The sequence below is a fragment of the Amphibalanus amphitrite genome, unplaced genomic scaffold (assembly GCF_019059575.1).
Source record: "Amphibalanus amphitrite isolate SeventyFive unplaced genomic scaffold, NRLGWU_Aamphi_draft 000409F_arrow, whole genome shotgun sequence".
NCBI lineage: Eukaryota > Metazoa > Arthropoda > Thecostraca > Balanomorpha > Balanidae > Amphibalanus > Amphibalanus amphitrite.
In genome coordinates, this window is record NW_024881903.1 from 508,664 (window position 1) to 525,960 (window position 17,297).

General features: G+C 48.1%; 1 protein-coding gene across 1 annotated transcript in view; it reads left to right on the plus strand.

The window, feature by feature from the left end:
* Window positions 1-17,297, plus strand: part of LOC122390788 (degenerin deg-1-like) — a 40,397-nt gene that overhangs the window by 156 nt on the left and 22,944 nt on the right. The window contains exons 2-3 of the mRNA XM_043384063.1: window positions 12,167-12,219; window positions 12,469-12,690. Of these exons, the coding sequence (XP_043239998.1) occupies window positions 12,469-12,690 (222 nt within the window). The 5' untranslated portion in view covers window positions 12,167-12,219. The remainder of the gene's footprint in view (window positions 1-12,166; window positions 12,220-12,468; window positions 12,691-17,297) is intronic.

Here is a 17,297-nt window from a genome sequence, read left to right on the forward strand (position 1 = left end):
AAAATGTAATATCGCAGGACACATTTATCATTTATGTGTACTTAATTTATCAATTAGTATACAAATTTCATGCAAAGCTGATGTACAAGGCCTTCTCGTTTGAAAGTCAGGTCTACAAGCATCGTTTCAAGCAATATCCAGGGGTAAGGGCAAGAAAACAAGAATGGTATGGGATATTTTTGCTACCGACTGGTACACTCGAGTGAACCGGCGGGACAGGCCATGTCGCTGGGCCGCTCAAACAATCAACCCGAAGATGTTTACTCCTAATTCATTCATTCATTCATATTTATTTTGCACCAAACATTGGCAAATTCCCAACAGCTGATACCAGCATCTGCGATGCTGGGCTCCGCATCGCGGGACCGCAGGTTGTTTGAGCAAGCACCTCTGTAACGCCGCTAAAGGTGTGCCGAATTTGAATGCAATCAGCCCAGCCGTTTCTGAGATCTGAAAGCCTCACCCTGCACGTGCGCACGTGCAAGCTGGGTCCCAAATGACTTGTGGACGGCACCCTAGTTGCCGGTCTCTAGCGGTGTACCGAATTTAAGCTCAATCGGCCCAGCCGTTTTCAAGATCTGGTAGCGACCCCTACACGTGCGCACGTGCAGTTGCACCCCAACCGAGACACATGAGTATACATACTAACTGACTTGTGCACAGCACCCTACTAACCGGTCTCTAAAGGTGTGCCGAATTTGAATGCAATCGGCCCAGCCGTTCCTGAGATCTGGAAGCGTCACCCTGCACGTGCTCACGTGCAACCTGGGGCCCAGCAGACCTGTGCAAGACACCCTACTACGCGATCTCTAGCGGTGTGCCAAATCTGAGCACAATTGGCCCGGCCGTTCTCGAGATCTGGAAGCGTCACCCTGCACGTGCGCACGTGCAGTTGCACCCCAATCGTGGCACATGGAAATGCATACTAAATGACTGCAACCTACTGATCGGTATCAAGCGTTATGCCAAATTTGAACACAATCGGTCCAGCCGTTCTCGAGATCTGGAAGCGTCACCCTGCACGTGCGCACGTGCAGTTGCACCCCTACCAAGACACATGGAAATGCATCGCCTGGAAAGTGTCTACCTCCATGCCAAGTTTTAGCGCAATCGGCCCAGTAATTACCGCGAGCTATTGCGCTTATTACAAAACAGGCACCTCTTGGCTTTGCACGTGGAACGTGCGTTAGGGGTCACCCATATGCATCGAGAGTAGCACACTATGTGAAAGAAGGGAAAAAGCTACCCCACACAAAAAACCGCACGTGTATCAGCCCAGTGGTTGCCGAGATATAAGTCGTACAAAAACGTCCCCACGGCGGCCGGCCGCTATTTAGCAGTAAAATCGTGTCGCATCCTTCTATGGGAGGTATCCCCGTCACCTGTTCGTATACTGTCTGAGCAAAGGCCATACGTTACGGTCCAAACTCCATAGTGAGGCGGACATACGAATTTACGAGAGTTTAGCGACGAAATGATTCACTTAATTGTTAAGTAATGGGTACCATTAGGTAGACCATAAATTTTATCTAGCATCTCACCGTAGATGCAGTAAAAAAGTGCTTTACTTTTCAATGTATATAAAGACTTGCTCAGCTCAATCAGTTCACTCTGTATTGGCTCAAGCCGTATCAGGCGAACGCAATACAAACTAGAGCACCGACAGCGCAGCGCTCCCCAACTCACTGCTCGCCCAGTCCACCCGGGCCGCCGCCACAACGGCCCCCCGCAAGTAGGCATCCCGCACTGCACCGACAGCCGCGGGCGACCAGCTGACCGGCCAGCTGACCGGCCAGCAGCCGGCGGGCGGCAAGCCGCGGATGGCCGACCCGCCGGCGCGGCGAGGGAGGGGAGGGACGCAGCTGAAAGACCCGACTACATATATATCAAAGAAACATTATATGTAATCATCGATGACGCGACATAAATCTGCTTTATTGGGGTTAGCGGTGTAGTCTGTGATGCCATCACAATGAAAATAGCCTAGTTTTGTAGAGCATCAAATTCTGATTCCATAACGACTCTCGCTAGTCCATTTTCAATTGTAAATAAGCCTTTTATTGCGATGCAAAGTCCCGAAATGGTACCGACGGCGGCCGGTCCCCCGATGGTACCATACCATAGATGGTAAACAGGTTAGTTCACATTCCCGCCGCTATGCGGGCGGCGGCGGCGCCACCTGTCCTCGTGTCCGCCTGACACCGTAACGACATAGGTCTGAGCTCAAATCTCGGTAATGTCGTGCTTTTTTACTATATCTCTCAAAAACGGCACCACGTGTAATAAAGTTGTATATATCATTGGAAAGAGCATCAAAAGTTGTATAAAATATCAACTTTTGACTTAAACATATCTTTAACGTAAAAAGTTATAAAGCAGCAAAGACGCTCCCATTGACTTTGCATGTTAAAAAAAATCTTCTTTAAACGAGCTCAAAAAGAACAAACGAATTCTGACAGCTTAACAAAGCATAACAACATGTTCTATGGTCTTTTCTCAACAAGTCCTGAAAGTTTAAACAAAATCGTATCATATAATTTTGTACAATGAGCGAAAGAAAAAGTCTCTGCAAAAACGCCCATTGACTTAACATGGGGAGCGAAAAAAGTTCAACTTTGACCTCGTGCAAAGACACGTTACGAGGTTTTGAGGGGTATACGACGCACACTAGCGTGTACCCAAACGTGTTTGCCATAAAATGCTGGGAAGAAAACCACCTCTTCCTAGGCTCGTTTTCCCGCCATTGGCGATCGCGCAAAAAGTGTCCAAAACCCCGTTGACTTAACATGGGGAAAATGGAATCGCACGTGCCACGTGCCACGAGGTTTTAAGCGAGTAGCGACCGGTGCCATCAGGTAGATCGCCCCCGGGAGCCCATATCCTGAACTTTTTACGAAGATTGAGCGATTCGTCTAGGCCCCTACCAAGATGTCTCGATTCGCTGCCACACTTGCAAAACATAGCCCGGAGAAGGACCGCTCCGGTTGTTTTTCAATAGAAAAACACAATTCTAACGAATAGTGTTTGTCTTTTCAAACAACCTGCGGTTAACATACCAGCATCTGCGATGCTGGGCTCCGCATCGCGGGACCGCAGGTTGTTTGAGCAAGCACCTCTGTAACGCCGCAAAAACGCCCGCCGCCAAACGAGAGGATGAGCCTTGCACGTGCAGACCGGTGTGGGTGTGTTACGAGCTGACGTGCACGGCACTCTACTAACCGGTCTCTAGCGGTGTGCCAAATTTGAGTGCAATCGGCCCGGCCGTTTTCGAGATCTTGAAGCGGCACCCTTCACGTGCGCACGTGCAAGCTGGGTCCAAACTGACTTGTGCGCGGCACCCTAGTTGCCGGTCTCTAGCGGTGTACCGAATTTAAGCTCAATCGGCCCAGCCGTTTCCAAGATCTGGAAGCGACCCCTACACGTGCGCACGTGCAGTTGCACCCCAACCGTGACACATGAATATATGTACCTACATACTAACTGACCTGTGCACAGCACCCTACTAACCGGTCTCTAAAGGTTTGCCGAATTTGAATGCAATCGGCCCAGCCGTTCCTGAGATCTGGAAGCGTCACCCTGCACGTGCGCACGTGCAGCCTGGGGCCTAGCTGACCTGTGCAAGGCACCCTACTACGCGGTCTCTAGTAGTGTGCCAACTCTGAGCACAATAGGCCCGGCCGTTCTCGAGATCTGGAAGCGTCACCCTGTACGTGGGCACGTGCAGTTGCACCCCAATCGTGGCACATTAGGTCAGTGACCTTACCTAACCAGAAAATGCGGTCGGTGTCATAAGATCCGGCTTGAATCATAGGTCAGGTTTTCCAAGTTTCAGCACTTTGTCGCCGGCGTGTCCCGAGCTAGCACGAAAACCCCTATGGGAAGTAGGCGGGTGCTGCCCCTCTGCCGGCGAGGGTTAATCAATATTGACGCAATGGTGACATCACGGTAGCCGTCGACGTCACCATTCGAATCAGGGTCATTGACTTGCGCCGAATATCAAGTTTGATATTGATGCTTCAACGGATCTGTATATCAGCCGAAAACACCTTACATTCCTTTTTACTCGCTAGATGGCAGAAGCGTCAAACGCCTGAATGTATGCTGTGCCGCAATGCCGGCTCTATTGTATATAACCGCCTAAATGAATGGCGGAGTAATGAGGGATCCGGGAGAACCACTATCTCCTTAGAACTGATGACTCGCAAAAAACTGAAGCTTTTGAGGACAATTATCGAGTGTGGTAAATGCGTCTGGCATTTTAGCCAAACATTCTATTTTACTCGCTAGATGACGCAGAAGTGTCAAACACCTGATAGCATGTTGCGCCGCAGTGCCACCTCTTCCGTATGTAGCCGCATGAATGAAGATTTAAGCGCAATTGCCGCAGCCGGTGTCAGGTGTGTGCCTACATAGAGGTCCAACCATGCCGCTGAAATTGATCTATCATACAAAGCTTTATAACAATGCGCGTAGTAATTTTCTTAACAAACGCAAAAAAAAAAACTAATAGGTGTGGCTACAAGCGCCCCCGCCCCAATCGGGCGGAGGTTATTGTGTTTTGGTAGCACTCACCGATTGTTTCCTGGTCTAGTCTTCTACAGCAATCACAGACACATTTCGATTGCGGCCAACCATGCAAAACATAGCCCGGTGAAGGACTGCTCCGGTTGTTTTTTTTTCGATAGAAAACACAATTCTAACGAATAGTGTTTGTCTAATGAAGAAACAACCTGCGGTTACCCGCCGCCAAACGAGAGGATGAGCCTGGCACGTGCAGACCGGAGTGGGTGCGCTACCAACTGACGAACAGGACAATCTACTAACCACTCTAGAGGTGTGTAAAATTTGAGTGCAATCGGCCCGGTCGTTTTCGAGATCTTGAAGCGGCACCCTTCACGTGCGCACGTGCAAGCTGGGTCCCAACTGACTTGTGCACGGCACCCTAGTTGCCGGTCTCTAGTGGTGTACGGAATTTGAGCTCAATCGGCCCAGCCGTTTTCAAGATCTGGAAGCGACCCCTATCACGTGCGTACGTGCAGTTGCACCCCAACCGTGACACATGAATATACATACTAACTGACTTGTGCACAGCACCCTACTAACCGGTCTCTAAAGGTGTGCCGAACTTGAATGCAATCGGCCCAGCCGTTCCTGAGATCTGGAAGCGTCACCCTGCACGTGCGCACGTGTAGGGTCACCCTGCACGTGCGCACGTGCAAGATGGGTCCTAACTGACTTGCGCACGGCACCCTACTAACCGGTCTCTAGCGCTGTACCAAATTTGAACTCAATCGGCCCGGCCGTTCTCGAGATCTCGAAGCGTCACCCTGCACGTGCGCACGTGCAGTTGCACCCCAACCGTAGCACATGAAAAGGCATGGTCCGGCGGGTGCCTACATCTTTGTGTAGTTTCAGTGCAATCAGCCAAGTAATTACCGTGTTATTGTCATTACAACAAAAGTGACACCTCTCCGTTTCACACGTGTCACGTGCAGTAGGGGTCACCGGCATGCATCATCCATAGTAAATACTTCTAAGAAGGGTATACGCTACCCCACACAAAAAACCGCAAGAGTATCGGTCCCCTGCTTGCGGAGATATAAGTCGTACAAAAACGTCCCCACGGAGGCCGGCCGCTAATATTTAGCATTAAATCGCATCCTTCAATGGGAGGTATCCCCGTCACCTGTTCGTATACTGTCTGAGCAAGACCATATAAAGGTGTGAGCTCAAATCTCGGTAATGGCGTGCTTTTTTACTAAATTTCTCAAAAACGGCACAACGTGCAATAACGCTCTATATATCATTGGAAGGAGCATCAAAAGTTGTATATCCTATCAACTTTTCACTTAAATATATCTTCAACGTACAAAGTTATTAAGCACCAAAGACGCTCCCATTGACTTTCCATGTTAAAAATTTTCAATTTTAAACGAGCTTAAAAAGAACAAACGAATTCTGACAGCTTAACAAAGCATAACAACATGTTCTATGGTCTTTTCTCAACAAGTCCTGAAAGTTTAAGCAAAATCGTATCATATAATTTTGTACAATGAACGAATGAAAATACGGCTGCAAAAACGTCCATTGACTTAACATGGGGAGCGAAAAAAGTTCAACTTTGACCTCGTGCAAAGACACGTTACGAAGTTCTGACGTGTATACCGCGCACACTGGCGTGTACCGGAACGTGTTTGCCATAAAATGCTGGGAAGAAAACCACCTCTTCCTTGGCCCGTTTTCCCACCATTGGCGATCGCGCAAAAAGTGTTCAAAACCCCATTGACTTAACATGGGGAAAATGGAATCGCACGTGCCACGTGCCACGAGGTTTTAAGCGAGTAGCGACCGGTGCCATCAGGTAGATCGCCTGCGGGAGCCCATACCCTGAACTTTTTACGAAGATTGAGCGATTCGTCTAGGCTGGAATCAAGTTGCCCCAATTCGCGGCCAGACTTGCAAAACATAGCCCGGAGAAGGACCGCTCCGGTTGTTTTTCAATAGAAAAACACAATTCTAACGAATAGTGTTTGTCTTTTCAAACAAGCACCTCTGTGACCCACTCACCATTGAACGCAGCAAAAACGCCCGCCGCCAAACGAGAGAACGAGCATTGCACGTGCAGACCGGAGTGGGTGTGCTACAAACTGACAAGCACGGCATCCTATTCGCCGGTCTATAGTGGTGTGCCAAATTTGAGTGTAATCGGCCCGGCCGTTTTCGAGATCTTGAAGCGGCACCCTTCACGTGCGCACGTGCAAGTTGGGTCCCAATTGTGTTGTGCACGGCACCCTAGTTGCCGGTTTCTAGAAGTGTACCGAATTTGAGCTAAATCGGCCCTGCCATTTTCAAGATCTGGAAGCGACCCCTACACGGCCGCACGTGCAGTTGCACCCCAACCGTGACACACGGAAATACAAACTAACTGACTTGTGCACAGCACCCTACTAACCGGTCTCTAAAGGTGTGCCGAATCTGAATGCAATCGGCCCAGCCGTTCCTGAGATCTGGAAGCGTCACCCTGCACGTGCGCACGTGCAGCCTAGGCCCAGCTGACCTGTGCAAGGCACCCTACTGCGCGGTCTCTAGCGGTGTGCCAAATCTGAGCACAATCGGCCCGGCCGTTCTCGATATCTGGAAGCGTCACCCTGCACGTGCGCACGTGCAGTTGCACCCCAACCGTAGCACATGGAAAGGCATGGTCCGGCGGGTGCCTCCATCCTTTGTGTGGTTTCAGCAGAATCTCCCCAGGAATTACCGTGGTATTGTCATTGCAACAAAAGTGACACCTCTCCGTTTTACACGTGTCACGTGCGGTGGGGGTCACCCGCATGCATCGTGCATAGTAAACTGCTTGTAAGAAGGGTATACCCTACCCCACACAAAAAACCGCAAGTGAATCGGTCCAGTGGTTGCGGAGATATAACTCCTGCAAAAACGTCCCCACGGCGGTCGGCTGCTAATATTTAGCATTAAATCGCATCCTTCAATGAGAGGTATCCCCGTCACCTGTTCGTATACTGTCTGAGCTAAGACCATATATAGGTCTGAGCTCAAATCTCGATAGAGTCGTGCTTTTTTACTGAATTTCTCAAAAACGGCACAGCGTGCAATAACGCTCTATATATCATTGGAAAGAGCATCAAAAGTTGTATATCCTATCAACTTTTCACTTAAATATATCTTCAACGTACAAAGTTATTAAGCACCAAAGACGCTCCAATTGACTTTCCATGTTAAAAATTTTCATTTTTAAACGAGCTTAAAAAGTACAAACGAATTCTGACAGCTTAACGAAGCATAACAACATGTTCTATGGTCTCTTCTCAACAGGTCCTGAAAGTTTAAACAAAATCGTATCATATAATTTTGTACAATGAGCGAATGAAAATGTCTCTGCAAAAACGCCCATTGCCTTAACATGGGGAGCGAAAAAAGTTCAACTTCAAAGTCGTACTACAAAAAATATCGACTTCTTACGGGTATACGGTACACGGGGGCGTGTACCTGAACGTGTCGGCCATAAAATGATGTGCAGCAAACCATACCTTGACCTGCGATTTTCCCCGCTATTGGCGATCGCGCAAAAAGTGTCCAAAACCCCGTTGACTTAACATGGGGAAAATGGAATCGCACGTGCCACGCGCAAAAGAATTCTGAGCGAGTAGCGACCGGTGCCATCAGGTAGACCGCCTGCGGGAGCCCATACCCTGAAATTTTTACGAAGATTGAGCCATTCGTCTAGGCCCCGGTCAAGATGTCTCGATTCGCTGCCAGACTTGCAAAACATAGCCCGGAGAACGACCGCTCCGGTTGTTTTTCAATAGAAAAACACAATTCTAACGAATAGTGTTTGTCTTTTCAAACAACCTGCGGTTACAACCTGCGTAGTGTTTGTCTTTTCAAACAACCTGCGGTTACAACCTGCGGTTACCAGCATCTGCGATGCTGGGCTCCGCATCGCGGGACCGCAGGTTGTTTGAGCAAGCACCTCTGTAACGCCGCAAAAACGGCCGCCGCCAAACGAGAGGAGGAGCCTTGCACGTGCAGACCGGAGTGGGTGTGCTACGAACTGACGTGCACTGCACTCTACTAACCGGTCTCTAGCGTTGTGCCAAATTTGAGTGCAATCGACCCGGCCGTTTTCGAGATCGGGAAGCGACACCCTGCACGTGCGCACGTGCAACCTGGATCCCAATTGACTTGTGCACGGCACTCTATTCGCCGGTCTCTAGCGGTGTACCGAATTTAATCTGAATCGGCCCAGCCGTTTCCAAGATCTTGAAGTGACCCCTACACGTGCGCACGTGCAGCTGCACCCCAAACGTGGCACATGAAAATACATACTAACTGACTTGTGCACGGCACCCTACTAACCAGTCTCTAGAGCCGCGGTATGCCTATTTTGAGCACAGTCGGCCCAGCCATTCTTGAGATCTGGAAGCGTCGCCCTGCACGTGCGCACGTGCAAAATGGGACCCATCTGACTTGTGCACGGCACCCTACTCGCCAATCCCTAACGGTGTGCCAACTTTTATCACAATCGGCCCGGCCGTTCTCGAGATCTGGAAGCGTCACCCTGCCCGTGCGCACGTGCAGCGGCACCCCCACCGTGACACACAAATGCATTGCCCGGCGGTTGCCTACATCCATGCCAAGTATCAGCGCAATCGGCAAAATAACTACAGAGTTATTAGACTTGTTACCGAACTGACACCTTATCGTTTTGCATGTGGCACGTGCATTAGGGGTCACCCATACGCATCGAGAATAGCACACTACGTGTAAGAAAGGAAGGAGCTATCCCACACAAAAGACCGCGAGTGAATCAGTCAAGCAGTTGTGGAGATAGAAGCTTTGCAAGGCGCCCCCACGGCGGCCGACTGCTAATATTTAGCAATAATCAGTGTCGCATCCGCATACGGGAGGTATCCCCGTCACCTGTTCGTATACTCTAATGTGGTTGGGTTCAAGTCACAGTCGAGCCCTGATTTTTTACAGCTTTTCTTAAAAACGGCACATCGTGCAGTGACGTTCAATGCATCAGTGGAAAGAGCATCAAAAGTTGTATATTATATTAACTTTTCACCTTTATATATTACTAACGATAAAAGTTATAGAGGAATAAAGACGCTCCCATTGACTTTCCATGTTAAAAATTTCCATTTTCAAACGAACTTTATTAGAAAAAACAATTTTGCACAGCTTTACGAAGCAAAACAGCATATACTATGTTCCTTTCTCAACAACTCCCGAAAGTTTGTACGAAATCGTGACATATAATTTTTTACAATGCGCGAATGAAAATATATCTGCAAAACTGTCCATTCACTTAACATGGAGCACAGCAAAATTCCAACTTTGACCTCGTGCAAAGAAACGTTCCGAGATTCTGACGGGTATACGGCGCACACTGGCGTGTACCGGAACGTGTTTGCCATAAAATGCTGGGATGAAAACCACCCCTTTCTTGGCTCGTTTGTCCGCCATTCGCGATGACGCAAAAAGTGCCCCAAACCCCCATTGACTTAACATGGGCGAAAATTGAAACGCACGTGCCACGCGCAAAAGAATTCTGAGCGAGTAGCGACCGGTGCCATCAGCTAGATCGCCTTCGAAAGTCTATACCCTGAGATTTTTACGAAAATCGTTGCAGAAGTTTTGGCTGGAATCAAGTTGTACTGATTCGCGGCCAGACATGCAAAACATAGCCCGGAGAACGACTGCTCCGGTTGTTTTTCAATAGAAAAACACAATTCTAACGAATAGTGTTTGTCTTTTCAAACAACCTGCGGTTACAATCATCAGAAATGACAAAACCGTCATGTGTCAGCACGGAGCTTAGGTCACAGGGGTCCCGGCCCCCGGTGGGACGTAGCAGGTCAGCAGTCGTAGCAGGCGACGCGAAGCTTGGCTGTTGTCCCTCATCAAGAAGCGGGCCGACGTCCGGAGGCACCCAAACTGTCTGTAATATGTAGAACTGCTTTACTCGATTTCTGTTCATTTAGTTTACTTTCTTTTGGTTATCAGGTGGGGCAGCAAAGGTCAAAAGGAACGTGATCCGATCACTCCTACCACAATTGTAAAGCGTGATTTACTATTAGTTTTACGATCCAATAGCCATACCAGCCAAGCAAGTTCTGTGCAAACTTTGCGACCGCGAGTTCCGAATTGCACTGTCTGCAACAAGATTTGACAATTAGGTAGTCAGTACATGCAACGGGTCTTTGCGTCGGGTTAAAGCCTGGCGCTTGAGGCTTGAGAGTTGAGCCATGGCAACAGTGTGACAGCGCAAGAGTGAAGCGGTAGGATCCACACGCTTGCATTTTATTCATCCAAAGATCTCGTGATAACATTACCTATAAGTATACACGCATGCGCCTAAATTCTATGTCATATTAGTGTCATATTAGTATGCCATATTAGTCTATGTCATATTATGTCATATTATCGCCAAGAACTGTGGCGTAGGGAGGTAGCAGAGGACGCCTGTTAAATGTTTGATGCTGTTGTCACAGGGTGTTGTCTTGAATTCGGCAAATTGAGCTTCTAAAGAACGACCACTCGCCTGTCCGTCTGTTCGTCTGTCTGTCTGTCTGTCCGTCTGTCTGTCCGTCTGTCTGTCCGTCTGTCTGTCCGTCTGTCTGTCCGTCTGTCTGTCCGTCTGTCTGTCCGTCTGTCTGTCCGTCTGTCCGTCTGTCTGTCTGTCCGTTTGTCTGTCCGTCTGTCTGTCCGTCTGTCTGTCCGTCTGTCTGTCCGTCTGTCTGTCCGTCTGTCTGTCCGTCTGTCTGTCTGTCCGTCTGTCTGTCCGTCTGTCTGTCCGTCTGTCTGTCCGTCTGTCTGTCCGTCTGTCTGTCCGTCTGTCTGTCCGTCTGTCTGTCCGTCTGTCCGTCTGTCTGTCTGTCCGTCTGTCTGTCCGTCTGTCTGTCCGTCTGTCTGTCCGTCCGTCTGTCTACCCGCCTGTCCATCTGTCCATCTGTCCGTTCCGCCCGTGCGCTACAATACGTTATGCTGAGCAGCAAGTCTGCATAGGTAGACTGTACCGCATCACTTCATTGTAATGCGGGCTAGTCTACCAATTCAGGCATCCGACGCTCCATTGCTCAAAACGGTACGCTGCAGCCGTAAAGCTTTGCCTGTCGCGTGCGTTTGTGATAATGTGAACTGACGTTTTGTTATCAGTGTTTGCGAGGTGAATTTAATTTGTAGAATGGTTGGATCGTATTGCTTCAGTGCTGTTTTAGGATTCACTGTGCGATAAAGCGTAAAGCGATAATGATTTTGCAGAGGTTTTACTGCGTAATAATAAGTGAAACGGCTGAGGTTTCATTGCTGCCGTGTTGATCCATGGCTTATAATCTTGATTTTATCGCCGCAAATTGTTAAGAAGCATATTACAGAAATGCAATGGCATTCGCATTGCTGAAATATGTGTCATGTTATTAGAACAAAATCGATAAAAAATAAAAGTTGTTCGTAGAACCAAATTCATGAAGCGAAAATACTAAGAGCAGAAATTAACGTTTTAAATTGACAGTTGTCGCACTAACGCAATGCTTTTGCACAGATTTTCTGGAAACGATTCACTTATGACGATTGAGAACCATATCAACTCAGTTGACTGCACCCCAGTTTTTAATTTATCTTTCCCATCGGTTCTTTACAGAAATGCATACTTGATCAAGACGCCTGGGACACACCTTTTGGTACCAGAAAAGTGTGAGTTTCGTTGTCAATGAACGTTGATAGTTGTTGAGTATTTTGGAAGTGTGTACTATCCATCTTGTGTATCGTTTTATGAAGACATGGTAGAGTCGAAATCCTACCAATTAGTTGATAAACATGGTTTGGTATCCGACAATTGACCAAAGTAATAAGTAGCCCTGCGATAAACCATAAGCAACCGTTGCAGTTCAAATCCATTCTATCTAACATTTACCAGACAATATCTCCCATTTTCTCCGCCAGATGTCAGTGGATACACCGCCTCCATTTCGCTACCGTGCTCCCAGCAAAGTACACTACATGGACGCCGACTACCAGAATAAAATGGGCCCCAATATGGAGCCCTGGGCTAGCCCGGCTGGAGAGGAGGAAGAAGGACCTGCCGCCGGACAAGTGGTGAAGACGTTTCTTTCCGAGAGGCTGTCTGCTCACGCGATACCAAGGATCTTCAAAAGTCCGTCAATGGTAAGAAGGCAAGCATAAATGACGTAACGGTAAGACAGCTGAAAACAATTGGAGCTCAATTACGGAACAGTGGCACTAAGCATACATGTAAAAAAGTCAACAGTGCAGTCCAAACATCAACGGCACGAGGCAGATATTGACGTTATACCAACTAAGAAATACATAACTAAGAGCTTAAAAACATATGCAAGCTACACTGTAATGAACCCTCATATTTGCTTAACCCGCGCCCAAGTGTGTGTGTGTGTGGGGGGGGGGGTGTTTGAACACCCCCGTCCGGTTTTTCGTAGATATCTAAAAAACGGCGGCTGGTGCACCTTATCATACATCAATTCTACACATGTTGTGAAAATTTCAGACCAAGGTCATTCAAGGTCAGGTCACCAGGTCACTTGAAGTGACCTCACCTCATAAAAAGTTTCAATGTTTGCCATAGCTAGACCGAGTGACCGATCACTTTGAAACTTTCAGCGATTAATGAGGGTAACAGTAGCTATAAAATGTATATCTCGGAATTTTGATATCGGTGACCTAAGGTCAGGTCAATTTTGCGGCCTCTCCATTATAAGTCAATGGGAGAAAATTGAAAAGCGTCTGTTTTGCACGAACGCTATTCTAAACACTCGCAAACATCGAGATGTAGGTAAAATTGACACACTGAACCAGAAAATGGCAACTGTGACCCCTCGTTATGTCCCCGAGGTCATCTCAGGTCACGAACAGAATCTAACAGTTTTTCGCTAATAACTACTGATAGAGGCGTGCTAGAGCGCTGAAAACGCCTTAGATGTGTTCGGCTCGACGTTGCGGATCGACTGATATGCAACATGACCTTTTCCGGTCAGGTCACGACCTTGACCTGAGGTCAAATTTTCAAGTTGACCTTTCAAGGTCAACTTATAGTTCATTCGACGCTTCTCGACGAGAGGAACACGATGCTGGCAAAAGTATGTCATGGCTCTTTTGAGTCAAAACTTGTCGCCGAAAAACCGATTTTCGTAAAAACGGCTATTTTTGGAGTTTTTGCCCTCTTGAGGCTAAACCGTTGACCTGAGGTCAAATCTGAGAACATCACTCAGAAAGGTCTGTAAAAGGGCTATCGAATGCGCTTTTCGGCGGCGCTGTAGCTCTATCGGTTCCGGAGATAGCCGTTGGCAGTTTCCAAAATGTTGAAATAGTCAACATTTTACCTTTGGTGACCTCTGGTGACCTGACCTTTGACCTGACCCAAAAAATGACCGAAGCGTTTTCGTCCTTATTTTTAACGTTCTTTCGATTGCCGCTTACCGCGTGTCGCTACGTGGCCTAGAAGCCGAGTTAGAAGGGGGGTGTTCAAACACCCCCCACACCAGGTCGTGGAAAATCCAGACTGACACTGGGGCGCGGGTTAAACACAGTGACGTCAACAGGAAGCTATTTTACCGAACATACAGCACATTTCTTAACATGCCGTATATTTCGTAAATACTGCTCAACTATCAAAAATTCCCACAAACACGCTAAAGTCCAGTTCGTTACACGAAGTTCAGCCACAACAGCACCTATTGCTCGTTCCGCGTACGGGACATCATCAGAAAATACATAATATAACCTGCAGTTTGTCGTCGGCCCTTACACCAGACAGTTAACCAACCAACACTGGTTGGTCTGGCATGACCAATGGTCGTAACGGGCCTTGGCCGTAACCATAACTCATAGTCGATAACTCAGCGACCAAATCACCTGGGTTACGAGTTACGACCCACCAAACCTGACCGTAGCATTGCGTAGCGGTCGTTCAGAACCCACTGGAACTGACCTGCCTCGCAATTGTCGTTACAAATGGTCAGTGCTAAATTTCCCCGAAGTTATTAGAACTCTTGGGCGTTGATGGTTGAACTGCATTTAGTCACGTTTTATCCGCTACATATTGCCACTTAAGTGCGACACGGGAATTCATTATGTAGTTGACATTAAAATCGGCCAGAACGCTTTAAATATCTCTCGTAAAATTATGTTGCAGTAGGTGAAAGCTCTAATCAAACATGAAATATCAAACACGAAGCATGAAACAAACATCAAACATGAAACAAACATCAAAACAAAATCAAAAATGACAAAATCAAACAAAATCAAACAAACAATAAAATCAAACATGACACAAACATCAAACATATTGATTTGAAAAACAGCTTCCGTAAGCCGCCAGACTGGCTATATTATAGGCTCCATCAAAATTCTAGTGACCTGGATTGTGGCGTAGTTCTAGTGGTTTAAGTGATAGGTCCAGTGCAGTGTTTCGGGTTGATATATCATGGGGTGGCCCATAGGGCGGTTCAAGTGATCCCAATTACGAATCATTTAGATTTTATTGAAACTTTTATCTGCAGTTTCATAATTTGTGGAGGTTATTTAACGCTCCCTGGCTGGTGCTCCTGATGCACCAATGCAGCTGGTGAAAGACCTTCGCTCCTTGTTTGACTCTAAGCTTTGCACACTGACTCCACCAAGCTTACTAACCAGTGACCTTACTAAGGTACTTCTTAGTATGAATACGAGCTTATTGACCTTACTATCCTTGCTTTCCGATAGGCGTTTTACACCGAGCTTACTTCGTCGTTAACGAGTCAACCAGTCAGGGGCCCGGGAACGATTTTCAAGTTGGGGGGGGGGGGGGGGGGGGCGAGCCTAAAATACCTGACATGATGCATATGAAACAGTGGCGTAGCTAGGGGTCTAAGGGGACACGTACCCCCCCCCCATCGGGATAAAGGGGACCCTCGGGTCCGAGGGGCCCTGCGGCGCCATTTGACCGCTGAGGGTTAAAACCCGCGCCCCGTAGGGGGGGGGGGGCCGAAACGGCCCCCCCCTGTCCTTTTCGGTCGATATCTCCTAAACGGCTGGAGATATCGCCACCAAACTTTCAGGACCCCTCCGGGCATCAATTTTACACATTGTGACCAAAAATTTTCCAGAGGCTATGATAGGTTGGCCACAAATGACGTCAGAGTGACGTCATGTTCTGTCATTTTCGACCGAAAAAAGACCTTCGCGAGAAGACCTGTCAGGACTACAGCTTTGAAGATACAGAAAAATGATCAAGACATAAAAGGTGTAGAATTGACAGGACTACAAAACTGCTATCTCGAATTTTTGAAATTTTTGAGTTTTGACCCCCAAAAATCAAAAAAGCATTTTTTTGGATATATTCGCCAAAAAATCCAAAAAGTTTTTTGAATTTCGAAAAAAACCGGAATATATGTGATAGTGCCTACCGTCTTCTATCTACATACCAAATTTCAGATCGATACCTCGTTTTTTGGCCAAGTTATAGCGAAAAAACTGTTCAAAAATGATGACGTCAAATTTTCAAACTCAATTTTTGGCAATTCTAGAACTCGTAGAGCAAAACGAAGACCACCATTAGACTCCCCGTGACGAGCTGCATCGAATCGATACCCATTTTATGCAAAAATATCAACTTTTAAATTTGACCTAATTTGACCTGACCTTGACCTGACCTTCACAAAAACGTGACCTAGGCTGGCCCCAAAGGCTGCCTAACCCACATAATCGCATTTTTCATGTAAAATGGACCATAAAACATGTATCACACGACACATTCATATTGTGACCTCCGGTGACCTGACCTGGCTGTGACCTGACCTGGTATCAGTGACCTCAGATAGCAAGGTATGTGTTTGACGAACAATGTACCATCGATGGTTTTCAATAAATTACCAATTTACTCGCTTTCACAGCACATTTCTTGAATTGCCTGTGAACGGTGAAAATCTGACCTTTGACCTGACCTGTGACGTCATCGGTTTGACCTAGGTCAATGAAATTTGGTCACAAGGTAGTTCCCGAGTGGGGCTATCGAACTCCGTTTGAATTTTGAAAATCGGCCGGTAACTTTCCGAGATCTTAGGGGGGGGGCCGAAACGGCCCCCCCCCCTACGGGTGGTAGGGTCCGCCGGTAGCCCTACGGGGCGCGGGTTAACGATGGCCATATTTCTACTCAGAAGGGCCCCATGGGGCTCGTCAGAGCACCTCATGGGCCCTAAATAGCCACACTAAGATCTCCATAAGGGTCCGACGCCGGCGTCTGAGGGCCTCTTGCGGCTTTTAAGGACACCTCGGTGATCTCCAAAGGCCCGTTACTGGCCTCTGAGAGGTCTTACCGGCCTATGAGGTGCCAGTTCTAGGGGCATTTCCCGCCTATGATGGTCCCACACTTAATTTTCTGAGGGCCCCATAACGGCAACTGTGGGGCCCTCGTCGGCGCCTATGAGGGCCGGTCTCTAAGGACCCCACAGGACTTCTTCTGCCGGCGTAAGGTCCCCTTGCCGGTCACTGAGACTCCCTGCCGGCTTGTAGAGAGTTCGCGTCAGCAGCACTAAAGGCCCCACACCCGTCTGTAACGGCCCCACACCAGCGTCTATGAGGATCCACAGCAACGCCTGTAACTTGTAAGGACCCTCATCGGCGCCTCTGAGAGAATCACACTAGCACCTCTGAGCGCCCACACCGGCACCTGCATGGCGGCCCCACACCAGTGCCTCTAAAGGCCCCTTACCGGCGGCTCTGAGGGCCCTACGCCGGTGATTCTGAGGGTGCTACCGATA